Source organism: Moschus berezovskii, chromosome 24 (assembly GCF_049115385.1).
Source record: "Moschus berezovskii isolate FMDL1 chromosome 24, NW_MosBer_1.0, whole genome shotgun sequence".
Taxonomy (NCBI): Eukaryota; Metazoa; Chordata; class Mammalia; order Artiodactyla; family Moschidae; genus Moschus; species Moschus berezovskii.
Genome location: NC_142483.1, coordinates 37,665,587 through 37,684,354, shown reverse-complemented (window position 1 = coordinate 37,684,354; position 18,768 = coordinate 37,665,587). Strand labels below are relative to the sequence as shown.

The 18,768-nt window shown below is 39.2% G+C and overlaps 1 protein-coding gene across 2 annotated transcripts in view; it reads right to left on the bottom strand.

Annotated features, from left to right (window-relative positions):
- CNTN4 (contactin 4) overlaps nt 1–18,768 on the bottom strand; it is a 1,054,581-nt gene that overhangs the window by 272,905 nt on the left and 762,908 nt on the right. For both annotated transcript variants that reach the window (XM_055414349.2, XM_055414350.2), the window contains exon 7: nt 15,347–15,442. In XM_055414349.2, the coding sequence (XP_055270324.1) occupies nt 15,347–15,442 (96 nt within the window). The remainder of the gene's footprint in view (nt 1–15,346; nt 15,443–18,768) is intronic.

The following is an 18,768-nucleotide window of genomic DNA, read 5'->3' as shown; positions in this document are numbered from 1 at the left end:
TGCTCTAGCAGTTTAAAAGGTATACATTTTGTTTTTATACCTACTGAGATCTCTATTTCCGTTAATTATTAAAATAACACCATAATAACTTCTGGCTCCCTGTCAAAGTAGAAAAAGTACAATATGAAATGCTAAATGTGCCATGACATAAAATAGAATAGTTTATATATATATATATATATGATGATCAAACATCTTTATCAATTATATTGATTATATAAAATTGGATCTTTATTCCCTCACTGCTATGTTTACAAAACTTCCTGATCATTATACTTTCCTTTAAGTAAGTGCTCAGTCACTCAGTTGAGTCTGATTCTGGGACCCTATGGACTGTAACCCAGCAGGCTTCAAAAAAAATAACAAACTTTAATTAGTCATGCTTATCACTGATTCAGTTTTCTACAATGTTTATTTGGCTTATTACTCAGTTGCTTTGCAGATTTTAATTCTTTCATATCTAATTTTGTTAGCTCCTTTTAAACTATGGTTTGTATCAGAGTCAGTTCGTTTTACATGAGCATTGTTTCAGAGAATCTGTGTTTTCTCCTACTTGACTGAAAGCACAACAGAAGCATCTCTTAACTCTATTGTATTTCCTTAAGGCATCTCTTTCACCTGTATTTTTAGTATTTTGTTTTGCATCCCAGGCGATAGCTGACACCTCCCCTTCAAACTCTCCCCTCTTTTATCACTGAATATTTTTTTAAGTCACCATGCTGTAGTTGTTTTATTTTTTTAAAACTCTGTTTATTAACATTGGTTGTAATTCTATCCATGTCCGAGGTTCACTAACCAAAAACGTGTGTATTTCTTTATTCTTTCAAACTGAGCAAGGGTGGGGGGAGATGGTTCCATAATTCCTATCTCAGAAGTTAAGTTTTAGGCAATTTGAAAACTACTTTTCCATTGCAATAGTGGTACCTGTTGGCTATCACTGATTAAATAAGATTCTGAGGAACTGAGATAGAACTTTCTACTGCTTTAGTTTTCACCTTCTGAGTAAACTGGGATCACCCTTATACCTATACCCAATATGCCATGTCAGGCTCTTTCCCTATAATTAGCTAGAATTGCTAATTTCCTAATAATTCTTGGGGTGGGGGAGGTCATTTGTGTATATGCATGTGAGTGTGTATATATACTGGTAATAATGATAGAACATTACTTCTGGATTTCCTTAGAAAAATGTTTAATAACAAGGAAGCAGGCACCATATACTTAAATGGAAAGAAAGTGTTAGTTGCTCAGTCTTTCCAGCTATTTGCGATTCATGGTCTGTCCATGGAATTCTCTAGTCAGGAATACTGGAGTGGGTTGTCATTCCCTTCTCCAGGGGATCTTCCTGATCCAGGGATCGAACCTGGGTCTTCTGTATTGCAGGCAGATTCTTTACCGTCTTAGCCACCAGGGAAGCCCATATTTAAAGTAGGTGTCCAGATTTAATGTGTATTTGATAGAGAAATACAAAGTGGCTATTGCTTGAGGCCTTTAAAGATGTTTTTATGTCTTCCTCATTACAATTCAGTTCTTTAGTTATTAGTATTCGCTCTAGTGTAACTGTTTGTGTTCCCTTAGAATTCATATTTTGAAATCCTAAATCATAAAGGTAATGGTATTAGTAGGTGGGGTCTTTGAGGGGTGACGAGGTCCTGTGGGCAGTGCCCTCACAGATGAGATTATTGCTTCTATAAAAGAGATCCCAGAACTGTCATTTTCCTTCTATTCAGCGAAAATGTGCTGGCAATCAACCAAGGGGCTTCCCAGGTGGTGCTAGGGGTAAAGAACTTGTCTGCCAATGCAGGAGACATAAGAGATGCAGGTTCCATCTCTAGATCAGGAAGAACCCCTACAGAAGGAAATGGCAACCCACTCCAATATTCTTGCCTGGAGAATCCCATGGATAGAGAAGTCTAGCAGGCTATGGTCCATCAGTTCAGTTCAGTCGCTCAGTCGTGTCCGACTCTTTGCAACCCCATGAATCAAAGCACGCCAGGCCTCCCTGTCCATTACCAAATCCCGGAGTTCACTCAAACCCATGTCCATCGAGTCAGTGATGCCATCCAGCCATCTCATTCTCTGTCGTCCCCGTCTCCTCCTACCCCCAATCCCTCCCAGCATCAGACTCTTAGGGTTACACAAAGTTTGACACGACTGAAGTAACTTAGCACAATCAACCAAGATCAGAGTCCTGACCTCACCTTGCTGGCACTCTGATCTCAGACTTCCAGTGTTCCGAACTGTGGATATAAATATCTGTTGTTTATAAGCCATCTAGTCTGTATATTTTGTAGTAGCCTGGATGGAATAAGACAGTACTGAATGGTCACTTCTCTATTTGACTTACCTGTGCTACGTGTATAGGTAATTTTTCAAGTAAATTTTTGATGGTAATCCTCTGATTTTAGTTTGATTTTTGTTGCTGTTCAGTTGCTCAGCCATGTTCGGCTCTTTGAGAACCCATGGACTGCAGCATGCCAGGCTTAACTCCAGGAGTTGGTGATGGACAGGGAGGCCTGGCATGCTGCAGTCCATGGGGTCTCAAAGAGTCGGATATGACTGAGCGACTGAACTGATGTCCATTGGGTCAGTGAATGCCATCCAACCATCTCATCCTCTGTTGTCCCCTTCTCTTCCTGCCCTTAATCTTTCCCAGCATCAGAGTCTTTTCCAATGAGTTGGCTCTTTGCATCAGGTGGCCAAAGTATTGAAGCTTCAGCCTTCAGCATCAGTCCTTCCAATGAATATTTAGAGTCAATTTCTTTTAAGATTGACTGGCTTGATCTCCTTGCTGTGCAAGCGACTCTCGAGAATTTTCCTCCGCAACACAGTTCAAAAGCATCAGTTCTTCAGTGCTCAGCCCTCTTTATGGTTCAACTCTCACATCCATACATGACTAGTGGAAAAACCATAGCTTTGACTATACGGACCCTTGTTTCTTTCTTTTTTCATAGAAAACTGGGTAATAATAAGTCAGCCTTAGCTGCCAAGAAACCATTTTAAAATGCTTTCCACCCTAACTTATAACCTATTTCACAATACTACTTAAAAAAAATCTTTAGCAATTTCTAACTTCTCTTTGGAAAAACAGCAAAATCTTTACTACCACATCTGACTCTAGCGTCTGCCTGTATCCCAGACTGAGACCTGTTCCACTCTTCCTGCTGCTCTGGAGGTCCCACCACACTGAGTTTTCTCTCATGGCCAGGCAATCTCCCCACCCAAGACCTATGCACTGCTGTCCTGTCTAATCTACTAGTCCTTCTTTCCTTGTCCTCTTTCATCCTTAAAAATCTAAGCTATGTCTTATGTCTAGAGCTATGTCATCAGGGAAGCCTTCTCCCAGACAACAACATGTCCTTCTATTCTACAGGATCAGATCACTGAGCTCTGTTCTCCCACCTTATAACCGAGAGTTCACGTCCCAGTGTGATAATCTTAATACCCACTCATGTCCCAGCAGACCTGTAGATTCCATGATAAGAGGAACCCCTCTGTTTTTGCTCATTTCTGTATCTGCCATAGCTCCTGGCATCTGAGAAGTTCTGCCAAAGTTTGATGCTTTCACTTAAAAAAAAAAAAATCTATTCTCTTCAACTTCAATATCCTGATTTATGTACTCCAATGGGACCCAATCATAAATTTTGTTGACCACATAACTTCACTGAAGTAAACTGGAATTGTACACTGATAAGGAATGCTAGCTTGCAATAGTGAACAAACTGAGGAGGTAGCAAAACCTCCAGACAAGGGCAGAGATGTTTTGTTATACCTAGGTTTTTATTTCAGAGATGTCTCAATCTGGCCTCATTTTGCAGTAATTAGGAACCATAAATGGAAGAAATATAGGGTACTTAAATCAGCTACTATTTATTTTGAAAATCCTATTTATTCTTTTGAAAGGCAAATCTGGGTTTGCATGAAATGATAAGAACTGGGGCTTCAAGCACGTATAAAACTGAAGCATTCTGGCATTTCCCAGGTGTTCCCTAGTGTGTGTGTCAGTCTGAGGGAAGGAGAAAGTGTATAAATTCTAAATGACTTCGCAAAGCAGAGATGCTTTGGATATTTTTGAGTCACTCCATTTTCAACTGCAGCTATCTTTCCAGCTGTGCTGCCATATGGATTTATGAATTCCTGCAGAGTGTTGTTATAATACAACTCCTTTCCGGGGGTTAATTTTGATGGTGAGGATGGTGATAATGTGTTAGCCTGCGACCAGCTGATGTGAGAAAAGCAAGGTGTATTGCAGTGAGAAATGGGAACGAGCATTCTTGCTCCATACAATGTGGCTGCCCACTGCTTCATCAGCAACCAATACCCACCAAAAATATCATCAACAGTCTCCCAACCTGCTTCTGCGTTAAATTTGTGACATTTCCTTTAGTTCACAATGTAGGCAGGGTTGGCCCTTCTGTAAAAGGATTACTACTTCATTTGAAATTTTGTATTTATTCTCTATGTTTCAAATACCAAAATATTAGCGACTATAGCTAACTCACATAAGCATGATGGGTTAAAGAAGCTTTTTGTCTTTACAGTTTGACCTTGATAAATAAACAGCCACTTCATTACACCATTTTCTTCTAAATCAGAAGCTATAATCCTACCTTTAGACAAAATGCTACCATCTATTCTTTTGTCAGTAAAAGTGAGCTTCACTTGTGTACATGCATAGTGTTGCCTGGTCTTTGATTTGATCAACTCCAGGTATTTCTTTTCTAAATGTCTAAAAACTAAAACAAATAAGATAAAAAAGCATATCAGAAAATGGCCAACTTCATGACTGTACTATCATATTCACAGGATCACGATCCTTGACAGTAGCAAATATTCTGCTTGAGACTTCCATTTCTGATCTCTCAACCAGACTCTATTTCCAAGTTTCCAGGATTCATCCAGCATTTCCTCATTCTATGTACTGCACCATTATCCTGCTTAATTCAATGTAAAATCGTGATGCACTGACCTGACAAAACACTGTTCATTTCTGAAAATGTATCAAAAGAGCTGCTCATTTCTTTCTTCAGCTGAAAAGACAAGATTCGTATTTCTAACAGGCATTAAAACAAGAATGCTTGCCATATATCCTTCGGTGATTGTCCACTGGACTATTTATGAAACACTCAGCCAGGTTCATGTTGTTGGAGGATCAGCGTTGATCATTTGTTCTGCTCTGGCTGGTAGCACTCTACTGGGCACATAATGTGCTTTTCACACCTGCAGACTCTTCACAGCCCACCTAGCTCCTAGGTTTCCACACAGTATCATCCCTCACTGCTTTATGGGACAGGATACCTCTGAAAGGGAACTCTGCATGCAGGTGAGCTTTGTTGAATGATCACAGTCAGCTTTTATGGATCAAACCTCACTTTCCAAATGCCATTTTCTTTTGGTGCTAATGTGTTTGACCCTCACTCTGACAGATGAATGGTTCTCCAGTTCTAAGGATCAAATCTGGAGATAATCACTTTGATTTTTTCTTTTTAATGTTTGAAAAGAAAATAGAGACATTCTCAACTTGAAGTTAAATCTATCTACAACTGTAGAGCCTATCATGAAATTAAGTACAGAGTAACTATTATATCAGGAGAGAAGCTGGGTAATTAGGGTCATCAATAATGAACTATAAAATTTTTGATTTTGGCTAAATAAAGAACATGGAAATGTATGTATAAAAGCAAAGAAGAAAAAGAATTAAATCGTGAAATTTAGCTGTTTTTTTTTTTTTTAAGAACTAAATGATCTTCTTTAGACTACCAGAGAAATTTAACTAATTGCTATTAAGTGTGTGTGTCCTCAGTTGCTCAACCATGTCCAACTGTTTATGATCGTATGGACTGTAGCCCGCCAGGCTCCTCAGGCCATGGGACTCTCCAGGCAGAAATACTGGATTGCTATTAAGTAGCTGAGTCTAAGTGTTATGGCCTGGGACTTGCTATAGGTGTAAAGACAGTTTAAATATATCTCTTACTAGAATTGAAAGGAGAATGAAAGTACAAAGCGTACTACTACCATTCCCGGGGTGATCTTCTTTGAAAACAGACCAGCAATTCTCTATTACAGGTTAGTTTAAGAAAGTGGGGGACTCAAAATTATTTTAAGATCATGGAATGCTTCTATTTATACAACTCATTTTCTGTACTCAAAAGTATGCAGTTATTGATATTCGGCATTCAAAAGTATAGTTATGAAACATTCAAGTGGTTTTAAAGAGTAGATAGGAAAATTCAAAGGCAAAAAGTACGTCAGTAGCATCAGAGAATATGCTTAACTGATTTTGGAAATAATCAAGATCAGAAATGTTCATCTCAACTCTTCTGGTCACATCTAGTGATGGAGAAGCTTCAGTTCAGTTCAGTCGCTCAGCCGTGTCCGACTCTTTGCGACCCCATGAATCACAGCACGCCAGGCCTCCCTGTCCATCACCAACTCCCGGAGTTCACTCAAACTCATGTCCATCGAATCGGTGATGCCATCCAGCCATCTCATTCTCTGTTGTCCCCTTCTCCTCCCGCCCCCAATCACTCCCAGCATCAGAGTCTTTTCCAGTGAGTCAACTTGTCGCATGAGGTGGCCAAAGTATTGGAGTTTCAGCTTTAGCATCAGTCCCTCCAATGAACACCCAGGATTGATCTCCTCTAGAATGGACAGGTTGGATCTCCTTGCAGTCCAAGGGACTCTCAAGAGTCTTCTCCAGCACCACAGTTCAAAAGCATCAATTCTTTGGCGATGAGCTTTCTTCACAGTCCAACTCTCACATCCATACATGACCACGGGAAAAACCATAGCCTTGACTAGACGGACCTTTGTTGGCAAAGTAATGTCTCTGCTTTTTAATATACTATCTAGGTTGGTCATAACTTTCCTTCCAAGGAGTAAGCATCTTTTAATTTCATGAATGCAATCAGCATCCACAGTGATTTGATGGAGAAGCTTACCATTCCTCTAAAAATCAGGGGCCTAATTTCTCCCTTTTGCTTTCCTTATTGATTCCTTCATTTTTTTAACATTTAAAAAAAATATGGTAAAAGTCACATGTATTATTTTAACCATATAGTTAGTACAGTCACATTGTTGTGCAACACTTTACCATCATCCATCTCCCAAATTTTTCACCTTCCTAAACTGAAACTGTGTCACCATTAAACACCAACTCCTCATTTCCCATCCTCACCACCCCAAAGCCTGGGCCCCTGACATCTATCACTATACTTTCTGATTCTATGAATCTGAGTATTCTAGTTATCTCATATAAGTGGAATCAAACAGTTGAGCTACATTATCTCATGGCTGAGAGAAATGGAGCCTGCATCTGTTGTGGTAAGGACAAATAATCCTAGTGGCCTCTGCTTCCAAACACGAAACACTTCACCAGGCTGTTTAGGTCAGACAAGTTTATAATAAGTAGTCCCTGATCCAGGAGGCTTTTTTCTTCTCAACTGGTGCAAAAAAAGGAGGTTTAATGAAAAGAGAAAAACCTCATCTTCCAAACTGTTTCACATTTCTCTATGCTGATTAAATCAGCCGGGTGCCATAACCTCCTCTGATTGACAAAGTGGGAAGAGAAAAAAAAGGGAGGAATCAGCTCATTAAGTTTCAGATTAAAGAATCCAGGTTTTTATTTTTCAAAGGAACATGGTAGAGTCAAGGAGCATCTAACAAGACTGCCTTAAGAATATTTAATACAAGATAAAAAAAAAATAACCTAGTACTATGGCGCTGATTAACCTATCACTAACTAAATATTAACCTTTCCTCAGTGAATTTCAATAGATATCTACTCAAATGAATATATAATGCTTTGGGCTTAGAAGTGGAACTCGGAATTCATATTCCATAGAAATAAAATCATAAAAGTTGGTTTCACTGAGTTTGATGCATAATATTCTTGAAGGCTGGAACAGCAGTATTATTTCAATGCTGTCCCAATCAGCATTTTAAACATTATTTCCCAGGGTTCCATGTCCAGATGTCAGAAAGCTACATATTGCCTTCGTGACAGAACCTCTTCAGAATCACTGGTCTCCAGCAAGGTCAGTCTTAACTTGCTGAGCACCTGTGATTCTAAAATTTACTTGCAGGAGATAAGGCACCTCTCAGGTAAGTCACTATTTTAGGTGACATGAAATGGACATCAAAGGGCAGCTACCGCAGTGGTGAACAAACAATAAAGACTTAAGATCCTGAGAATATAATTTATCACTTGTTATTTAAACATCTTAAAAACTGAGCCTATTTTGAGGTACCTTCTCTCAATCCACACACACCCCCCAAGACACCTGAAATGCAATGCCGACCCTTTGTCCTGATATGTGCAGCCATCCATGTCCCCACTAAAACCAGAAAAGCAGATGGTTACAACGCATAGAATGAGATTCTTTTTATGGCTTTTCATGACAATTGAGTGACTGTTAATATCACAGCCATTTAAAAATTTCAAATTTTACTTTTTTTCAAATTGCCATATAAAATAAGCTGAAGACTAGGTTTCCTAGTTTATTTAAAAAATTCTTAGAAATCTTTTAAAAACTTTAGCTCCTCTGAGGCCCACTTAATGCTTTGCTTCTTCTAAGGAAATGAATGAACCCCAGACACATACTGTACACACTAATGTACAATGCAAAGAATTATAGAGGGCTTGAGTTTGAGTGAACTCCAGGAGCTAGTGATGGACAGGGAGGCCTGGCGTGCTGTGATTCATGGGGTCGCAAAGAGTCGAACACGACTGAGCGACTGAACTGAACTGAACTGGCCTAAGAAGAGATGACTGGTAGACTTTACCTCAACTGTCATGTTGCATTTTTAAGAGCAATTTTCAGATGTTAGGAGAATGGCTAAATCAGCATTTAATAAAGCCACAATGCCAGAGCATGATGAGCTTATGTTAATAATAGATGCATATTCCAGATGAATCTCTTGGAAGAGATATCTGAAAAATATTTGCCTACTTAAAAGTTGCTACATGAATATAAATCAAGAATCATGTTTTCAAAGACAAGCAACATTTCTGAGTTAACCTTAATTTCAAGCTTATGCAAATGAAAAAATCAAACCAAGCCTAATTAATAAAATCAAGAATGTCTTCATGTTTGAATTGTGCAAACTGGTACCACATCTATTATGTCTTTTTATCATTAAAACACATTGGAGAGGTTTAAAGGGCAAAAAGGTTTAATTGGTCACCTGATGTGAAGAACTGACTCATTGGAAAAGTCCCTGATGCTAGGAAAGATTGAAGGGAAGAGGAGAAGGGGATGGCAGAAGATGAGATGGTTGGATGGCATCACTGACTTGAAGGACATGAGTTTGAGCAGACTCCAGGAGCTGGTGATGGACAGGGAAGCCTGGAGTGCTGCAGTCCATGGGGTGGCAAAGAGTCAGACACGACTGAGAGACTGAACTGAACTGAAAGGGCAAAGACACATTCTATTTGGTTGGCATAATACTGTGTAAGTATTTGTGAGTTCTGCTGGGAACCAAGATGTGGTGAAGGAGAGAGTCTAAAATCTCAGTGAGACAAAGTAGAGGAATAAGCTGGTAGTGGAGGGACTGCTTCCTAACGAAGGTGGCTAGTTGTCCAAACAACACAGAGAGAAAACTAGAACCTAGCCAATAACATGTCAGTATCCAAGAAGGTCTGATATGATGAGTGGGCTTGGTAATTATACTACTGGGAGGTCACAGTATCAGAAATAGTGTATTATGGTTTGAGGTTTGCAGCGGGGTAAAAATGGAATCTCCATGTACCATTGGGTGACACATGAAAGCAAGAGTTAGACTGTCTGGATTGCAATGGAATGGGTTGTCATTTGGAGCTAGTACAGATGCACCAGAAAATCTGAAGTTACATAAAATTGGTAACCATGGGAGCCAGGCTGGGGCAGGAGTGGGGAGTAAGACATGGGCAGGGGAATTAGGCACTGCCTGCCTTATCCATTATACATTCTTGACTAAAATGTAGATGTCTTAAAGATTATTCTGGGCATAAACGATGCTCATTTCAGCAGAGCAAGATTAGTCCTGGCCCAGTGACCTGTCAGCATAGTTTGGACTAATTAAGAAACTGGGTGAGCTGGATTCTGAACGTGACATCTTGATGATGCTGGAACTCAAGTACGTGTGGGGAGACAGAAAAACAAGAGGGTTCCAAGCAGTTACATAATTGGCTCAAGTAAGTTAACAGCAGTGCTAGGACTAGAATGTGGGTGTCCTAGTTTCATGCTTTCCACTTTGTCCTACAGCAAAGACAAAATATCCAGCTGAAATAACCATGCTGGAGAAAGGCATGATTGATTTTTTTCAGGCTATAATATTCAAGATATATCTATATCCAAGCAAATTTCTGAGACCCTGGAGATATTTGCAAATAGAAATGTATTGCTGGGACAAGACCTATTCGACTTTTTAGGGCAGAGACACACATTTTCCACTCAGGCTGCACATTAGAGTCATCTGGAGTGCTATTAAAACTATGAATGTGGGAGTTCCCTGGTGGTGCAATGGCTAAGACTGTGTATTCCCAATGCAGTGGGCTCGGGTTCGATCCCTGGTCAGAGAACTGGAACCCACATGATACAATTAAACAGCCCGCATGCCACAATTAAGAGTTTGCACGCTGCAAATAAAGACTCCATATGCTCCAACTAAAAGAACCCTCAAGCCGCAACAAAGATCAAAGATTGAAGATCCCATGTGCCACAACTGGGACCCAGTGAAGACACATAAAAAAACAAAACAAAATGATTAATGATGCCAGAGGAATCCCTCTCAAAAAATTCAGACTGCATTGATCTCGGCTGGAACTCAAAGAATTAATGCATGCAGCATCCAATAACTATTTGTACAGTTGTCTCCTGACTTGGGCTTCCCTGGTGGCTCAGAGATTAAGGCATCTGCCTGCAATGTGGGAGACCCAGGTTCGAACCCTGGGTCGGGAAGATCCCCTGGAGAAGGAAATGGCAACCCACTCCAGTATTCTTGCCTGGAGAATCCCATGGATAGAGGAGCCTGGTGGGCTACAGTCCACAGGGTTGCAAAGAGTCGGACACGACTGAGAGACTTCACTCACTCACTCACTCACTCCTGACTGTAAAAAAAATTAAAAAAATTAAAAAGAGGGGTTGTACATCCTAGGGAAAGGTAACTCTTGAACCTGCCATTGATTAATGTGTGACCTCAATCTCTTTACTTCAATTTTCTTTTCTATAAAACACCTTTACTCCTCATAGGATTACCATGTGGATCCAAAGATAATACAATGTAAACTAAAGATGATAAACCCCCTAAGGAACTCTAGAGACACTGTTATAAGGTCCCTGAGTCTGTTGCTGTGTGAATGAGATCTAAGTTCAATGGGGATGCATTCTGTATAAAAGCATTCAAAGATGACAATTATACTAATAGTTAGTTTCTCTAAAACTCATAACAGTGAAAATAATCTCAGAATCACGTGCTTCTCTTTTTTATGCTCTAGAAAGGCATACTTTCTCTAACAATAATGTAGTAAGAGCTGTCCATGTGTAAAACGCTGCTTCCTCATGTGAATACTCAAGAAAAAGTCAGTCCTTTCTTAGTTGTTCATTTCTGTTAACAACAAGGACAAAACTGGAGGAAAGCCTGAGGTGATTATATTTTATTTTAAATTCTTTTAAATATGAACTTGATAGAAGAGATGTTGTGCCCTTCTGCTTGGGTTTGATGTGGAAATGAAAGTACTCCACCTTAGCAGGGTGAACCTTGGCTGGTTTTGCAGAAAAAGGATCAAAGTGGGTGGATCTTCAATCTGGTGCTGCCTCAGCGTCCACTGGAACAATGGTTCTGAGGGACCCTGCCCCAGGTTTACGTAATCAAAATATCTGTGGGAAAAGGCTGGTCACCTGTGGCTCTCATATGCTGCCCTGGTGATGCTTCTGGTTCCTGCACATCCCTGGAGAGAATTGAGGGGTGTAGGGGAATTACTTATATAGCTCAGGGATTCTCAAACTTTAATGTGCATGTAAATCACCTGGAGATTTTATTAAAATGTGACTTTGGAGACAATGGCCCTGTGTGGGTCCCAACACTGTCTTTTTAACAAACTTCCAGGTAAGGAAGATACTTCTGGCCCATGGACCACATTTTGAGGAGCGAGGATCATGGTGACATATAAAAGGCAGGTGGAAACAAAAACCTCCCTTGGTGAACAGTTCATGGGGATTTCACCCGTGAATAATCTGGTAATTCTAGTATGCTAGGAGCAAGAATCTCAAAGCACCTCACTTCTGTTCCTATTTAATGAGCAGTTGGCTAAAGGTCATGAGTTCCTGCTGTCACGTTATCTGGGAGTTGATGGAAAGCAAGGTAAAAATGTTGAATCTCCTAAAACTCTATTTCTAAAGTGAAGAAGCATCACAGACAACCTCATCATCCACGCAATTTCTATTTTTTTGGTGTTTGGGTTAAGATTTAATAGTACTGTTTATGCAATGACCTCACATCTGAATTTGTACCTATTAACCAAGAGGTGACAAAGATGCTATGTGTGGTGACTGGTAGAGCACTGGAAACACCTGCTGACTGAAAAGCTTTTCAAAGCAGCTTCATTGCTGCTCATTCCTATGGTGCCCTAAGAAGGTCTGACACGGCACAGCTTTTGAAATAGGACATACAGCATCCTTTACAATGGATTTCATGCCATTACCCAGTATCCCACTGATATAATAAAAGGCTGACTCATTTCCTTTCCTCTGCATGATCTGTTCCAATAGAAACCGGGATACCATATGCTGGGTTTAAAGCGCTCAGTATGGCCAGCGGCTCCTGGTGATGCTGCCAGCTTTAAGGTGATCACAGCCTAGAGAAGCAATGAGAGAATCACTGCTGGACAGTTTGCACTGGGGGGTTTTCAGTAATTGGGGAGATTTCATCAGACAATCATTGACTCCACTGCCCCAAACTGATGGATGTCTGCGATGGTCTCATATAACCTTCAGGACCCACTTGGTGTCTCACAAATTCCCTTGCCTTGCCTGCTTTGCCCACAGTATCACTGAGCTCACAGTTTCTAACAAAGCCCATAATGAGAATATTATTTCCTTGTCTTTCGCCAGCAAGACTGTCAGGAATGTCAGCACAGCTCAAGAAACTGGATTTCAGAGCTGCTGACTGCTGCCAGCAGAGACAAGCAAATTTCAATGAATATCTACAGAAATTTTTAATATATTTCTCAGTGGGAAGGGGAAAGTATTCAGGTGCCTCACTGCAGAGAAGCACAGCAGCACTTCGTGTGTTTTGCCTTTCCCAAAGATATCAGTATACCGGGAGGTAGTGAGGTAACTTTTTTTTTCTCAATATGTTACATAATTAATTTTCAGAGTTGCTGCCATGTTGTGAAAGCTTAACACTGTGAAGGTAGCCTGCAGAAGAAATTAGCAAATCTTCCATTCTTATTTTGATCAGATTTCGTACTAAGAGAGCTATTAGTGTGAGTGAACATCATTTTAAATATATGTCCAGTCAACTATTTTCCTCATATAAAGGACAGGATTCCAGCAATGCAAATATAGTTTATAGACATATTTAGTCTTTATTTAGCTATTATTATGTAGTTATAGAACTAAAAAGGATCTGAGAGATTTCTTTTAATCTCTTCATTTAGAGATTAATGAGTGTTGCATAGATAATTTAAACATAGTAGTCCAATATCGAATAATGATCTGAAACAGAGCCAGGACCAGAACTCATGGCCTGGACTCCACATTTAATGGTTCTGATACTAAGTTGGAGGGAAAAGGAAGTCCTAAAGAATAAACCCATTTCTTCTGAACACAAACTCCTGAAGTCTAATCTGGATTCTCTGTCGGTTTCCGAAAACCAGAAACCCTAACAATTCTATATCCTCCATCGAGACGTGGAGGGGTGCCTGCCTCTTCCACCTGCTCTTGTATTCTTCAGGTCTGAAATGCAAGCCTTTCAGCTGTTTCGCTATTAAATAATTCTTATTTGCCGCTAAAAATGTTAGCTGGGGCATTAGGTTTGAAGGAAAAGTTAAAACTTTTGAAGAGAGGACAAAAATAAAATGATGTTTTCAAATTCTCAGTTTAAAATACATGTACACCTGGGGCGGATTCGTGTCAATGTATGGCAAAACCAACCAATATATTAATGTAAGGTAATTTGCCTCCAATAAAATTAAAAAAAATAATAAAAAAAAAAGAAAAAAATAATTTCTTTTTCAATCACGAGTAATGCCAAATGGAAAATTAAGGTAATAACAAGGAGGGCAGATATCAAACTTTATCCAGAAAGACCACAAATGGAGTTTATCAGTCTTGTCAACACAAACTGTCATGGTTTGTGACATGACAAATAAATATCATTAACTATTAAGCTTCCAGACTATTGAACTCTATGTGCAGTCAGATTTCCCTTTCAGTCATCATTAGTACTTTTAGTAGACACTGCAAGTTGCCTACACAGTGTTTCTCCATATTCTCCCTTATTCAAAATTATGATTTTTTTTAAGGGCCATCCCGCATCTGTATAAAATACTTGAGTTTTCTCTTTTGCCACTGGGGTGATCAATGAAATATACATACAAGTCCTTGGGCAAAGCAAACCTTCCATAATACAAAGGCAATTTACAATGGAGAGACTCCTGACATTTGTCCCGGCCTCTTCTCATTTCTACCTTGGAGAATGGCAAACTTGGTGCCTTAGCCATGCACTGCCCTCCACCCCACCCCCCATTAGAAACTTCAGAGAAGAATCAGAGAAAGGGCTTGAGGCCTGGTAGATACAGCTAAGAAGTAGTGCCAACTTTACACTACATAACTTTGGAAGCCTTGTGTGTGTGAGGACAACACACACCTAAGTCCATGGAAGCCAGTGTTAGTTTGGTTTTCAGGGGCTTGCAATCAAATGCATTCCTAACTGATCTAGTCATTATGTGTGCTCACAACATCACCCTGGTTCTGTGGTTAAGGGACTTTGGTGCTGGGTCTGACCCCTTCACAGACCCACAGTGTGATGAAATGAAGCAAGGCTGTCCTTTAACACAACGAAGTTGGCAGCAGTGCTGGCGATTTACCTATGTGGTTTTTATCAAGCAATGGGATTCTGATTTTGACTGCCTCAGGTGTCTTTCCCCTCGTGCCAGGTAGACAGCAGCGGGATGGATCATTTGCACAATCTGATATTTTCTTATCCTAATTGTGGGAGGTACTGCCAACGATGCTTCCTCCACACAGAGGGACTTTGGGAATCTCTACAAATGACACTGTCCCCCAAGCTGATGCTCACGGGAGAACAATCAGCAAGCAAATAGCAGCCAGTGAAGTGTGCACATTTTGGTGCACTTAGTTACCTCCAGAATGGGCTGGTGGGCCGCACAGCAGTACCATCCCCTGACCTTGGCGGACAGACACAGTGCTTCTTGTTCTTGGCTTAAAGTTTTCAAGATCTGTTGGGAGAAATAAAGGAAAAGAGGTTTAAAATTTAACTCCTTATGAGAAGGTAACATTACTTCAAAAAGAAGGTAAGAGTCTTTACAGCACCCAGATCAGGGAAATTAAACTTTTTCTGTGTTATTGTCCCATCCACCTAGATTTTTATAGTTAAATTGTAAGGCAGCCACTTGCCATATATTCTTATTTAGATAAAAAAACAGTTAAAATCAAATAAAATTTATAAATTTAGTTCCTTAGTCACACTAGCTGCATCTTAAGTGCTCAAGGGCTACACACAGTCACTGGTTTCCACACTGGACAGTAGACAGAATGTGTACATCACTGCTGAAAGTTTCACTAGTACATGTCTGCTGGAGACACCAAGGCTTAATTGGGCTAAGTGACCTCCCTAGCTTCTATCTGTTATTAACTATATCATAATCAGGATGCAAATTTGCATTTTCTGATAGTCAGTTGCTTACTTCACAAACTATTTCATTGTATGCAGTTATATTTCTTACTCTGTGTGTATCTAGAATATGACTCTCTGTGTCCACACGCACACACACACTACATACAGTGTGTAAGTAGACATTTATATACATATTTACAACTGTTTTAATGTTCCTGGGTATTTAAAAATATTTACAGGGCACTGCCCAAGGTTCTATTTGGAATAAAATTTCCCTTTCTAAAGGAGGTCAAATTTAGTTAGAGAGATAAGACATGACAAGCCTAAACAGTGCAGCTTGAGTCAGTAAATACAGTTACCAATAAAAATGATTTAATATAAGAAATATGTCTAATAAAGTGAGATACTATTGTTAAAAAAATATTTTTTTCTTTCATCTTTTCAAACATAAATCCTCTCAACAATTGTTTTAAGTGCTATTTCTTTTCTTTTTTTTGGTCTAAAACATCTCATGTAGTAACCTGTTTCTGGATTTGAAGATTATTCTAGGCCAAGTATTTTCTGTAGGGCTATAATCCCTGTATCCATGCAGATCAAACTTCAGTCATATTTATTGACTATTTCCTCCATGCATGCTATTTTGGCAAGTATTTTATGGTGATTACCTCAAGTGATCCTAACAATAAGAACATGAGTTAATTTTTTTATTTTTTTATTTCTTTTTTTTATTTCTTTACAGTTAAAAGTATTTTTATTAAAAAAGCACAAATGCAAAGAAATGAACAGAGGAAAATTTAAAAAAAAAAAATTAAAAAAAAAAAAAAAGAACATGAGTTAAGTACAATTAATGCTTCCATTTTACAGACTAGAAAAGAGAGGCACTAGCAGTTTTTAAAGGGTAGGTACAACATCAGGAAGTAATGGAGCTAGGAAATAAATCTGGATAGTCTTCCTGGAGTTAAAAGTGGGATGTTTCCACACTCAGGCTTGGTTTTAGGGACTGCTCACAATGCTAAAGTAATTTATACACATACATGTCTTAATTACCAGCTTCTTCTGGTAGTAGGCAAATTTTATGCTCATATATTATTGTTTTTTTATCAGTTAAGTATATAAAAATCTGGTTGCCAGCTCAGGACACAGATGATATGAGAAGAACGCTTCTGTCCTGTAAGGACTCAAGAGTTTAGTGGGGAGGCCTAACAGATGACATCTAACTGTGGGAATCCAAGACTGCTGACCTTGAGGTGTGCAGAGGGCCACCTGGAAGACACACATGTACTTAGTGCAAAACAAAACATGACCACAATTTAAGTTACATTTCTCATGTAATAAAATTATTTTTATTAGTTGAGGCTAGGACATGACATTTTTCTTTTTGTTAAAGGAATGGTTTGAGAAGCCTTCAAAATCAAACTACAGATTAAAAAAAAACTTCATTATGGCATTCATATTATAAACCATTATCCCTAATAATGGCACTGAATCATCTAAATTATTGCTTCTGCATACAGGTTCTTAAAATAAGTCATCTATGTTTTACACAGACGTCTTGTCCAATCTCCAGAGTTGCATGAAAAATTAAGAGCTGATGGGTAACAGAGATGAAATCTTATCCAGGAAAATCCACCTTGATCTTAACTAGAGGAAGAACATTAAGAAATGGGAGGGAAAGAAAATAAAAAATATATGTGATGATATTTTTAAACTGTTCTTGAGAAGTGAAAGTCGCTCAGTCGAGTCCTACTCTTTGAATGGACTCTATACAGTCCATGGAATTCTCCAGGCCAGAATACTGGAGTGGGTAGCCTTTTCCTTCTCCAGGAGATCTTCCCATCCCAGGGACTGAACCCAGATCTCCCACATTGAGGGAGATTCTTTACCAACTGAGCCACAGGGGAAGACCTTAAACTGTTCTTATTGAGCTTAAAAGGGACTTCCCTTGTAGCTAAAACTGGATTCCTGTTTCTTCGTTTATATTTATGAATCCATGAAGTTCCACAGGATTTGGACAGTTAGAAAAATTGCATTAATCTGGTATTTGAGAAAATATTTAGATAAGATTCTTAGCAATTAACTGAAATAGATTCCAGATGGTAAATACAATGAATGGAAAGACTGCATTTGGCCACATCTGAGTTTGAAAATCACCTCTTCCTTGTATTACACAAGGTTTAATTTTCTCATAAATAACACAAGAGTAAATGTGATTTATTTTAGAATAAGAATGATGGGAAAAGATTAAATGAGTATTAATCATATTTGAAAAGCACAAAGTCTTCCATGCTCCAAGTGTGGGGCTTACTATTTACTTGTTCTGTCCACTTCAAAATATTGTAATTCAGGGGCAAATCATACCTCGATTACTCCATTAAGAAAGGGTTTTGGAACAATCCCAGTAGACCAGTGGTTAAGAATCTGCCTGCCAGTGTAGGGGACATGGGTTTGATTCTTGGTACAGGAAGATTCCACATGCCACGGAGCAACAAAGCCTGAACACAACTACTGAGCCTGTGCTCTAGAGTCCATACTCCTCAACAAGAAGCCACTGCAATGAGAAGCTGATGAAATGCAATGAGCCCCTGCTCACCGCAACTAGAGAAAGCCAGGGCACAGCAATGAAGACCCAGCACAGCAAAAAGTAAATACATAATTTTCTAAAACAGGGTTTTGAATAACAAATGCACTCCAGTGAGAGTTGAAGAGGCTACTTAAAGGCCACCATATTTATGCACGTGTTTAAGAAAACGCTGCCTGTTCATTATTGCTCTGTTCAGTTATAACTATCCATTTAGATCCTAATTGCTAGCAGCATGATAATTTTCCAAATTAAAGAACTATGTCTGTGAATGTACAGTTTTTTGAAACTTGGACATGCCCAGACCTTTCCCAGAAATATTCCCATATATTTTATCTGAGCGCCATTTT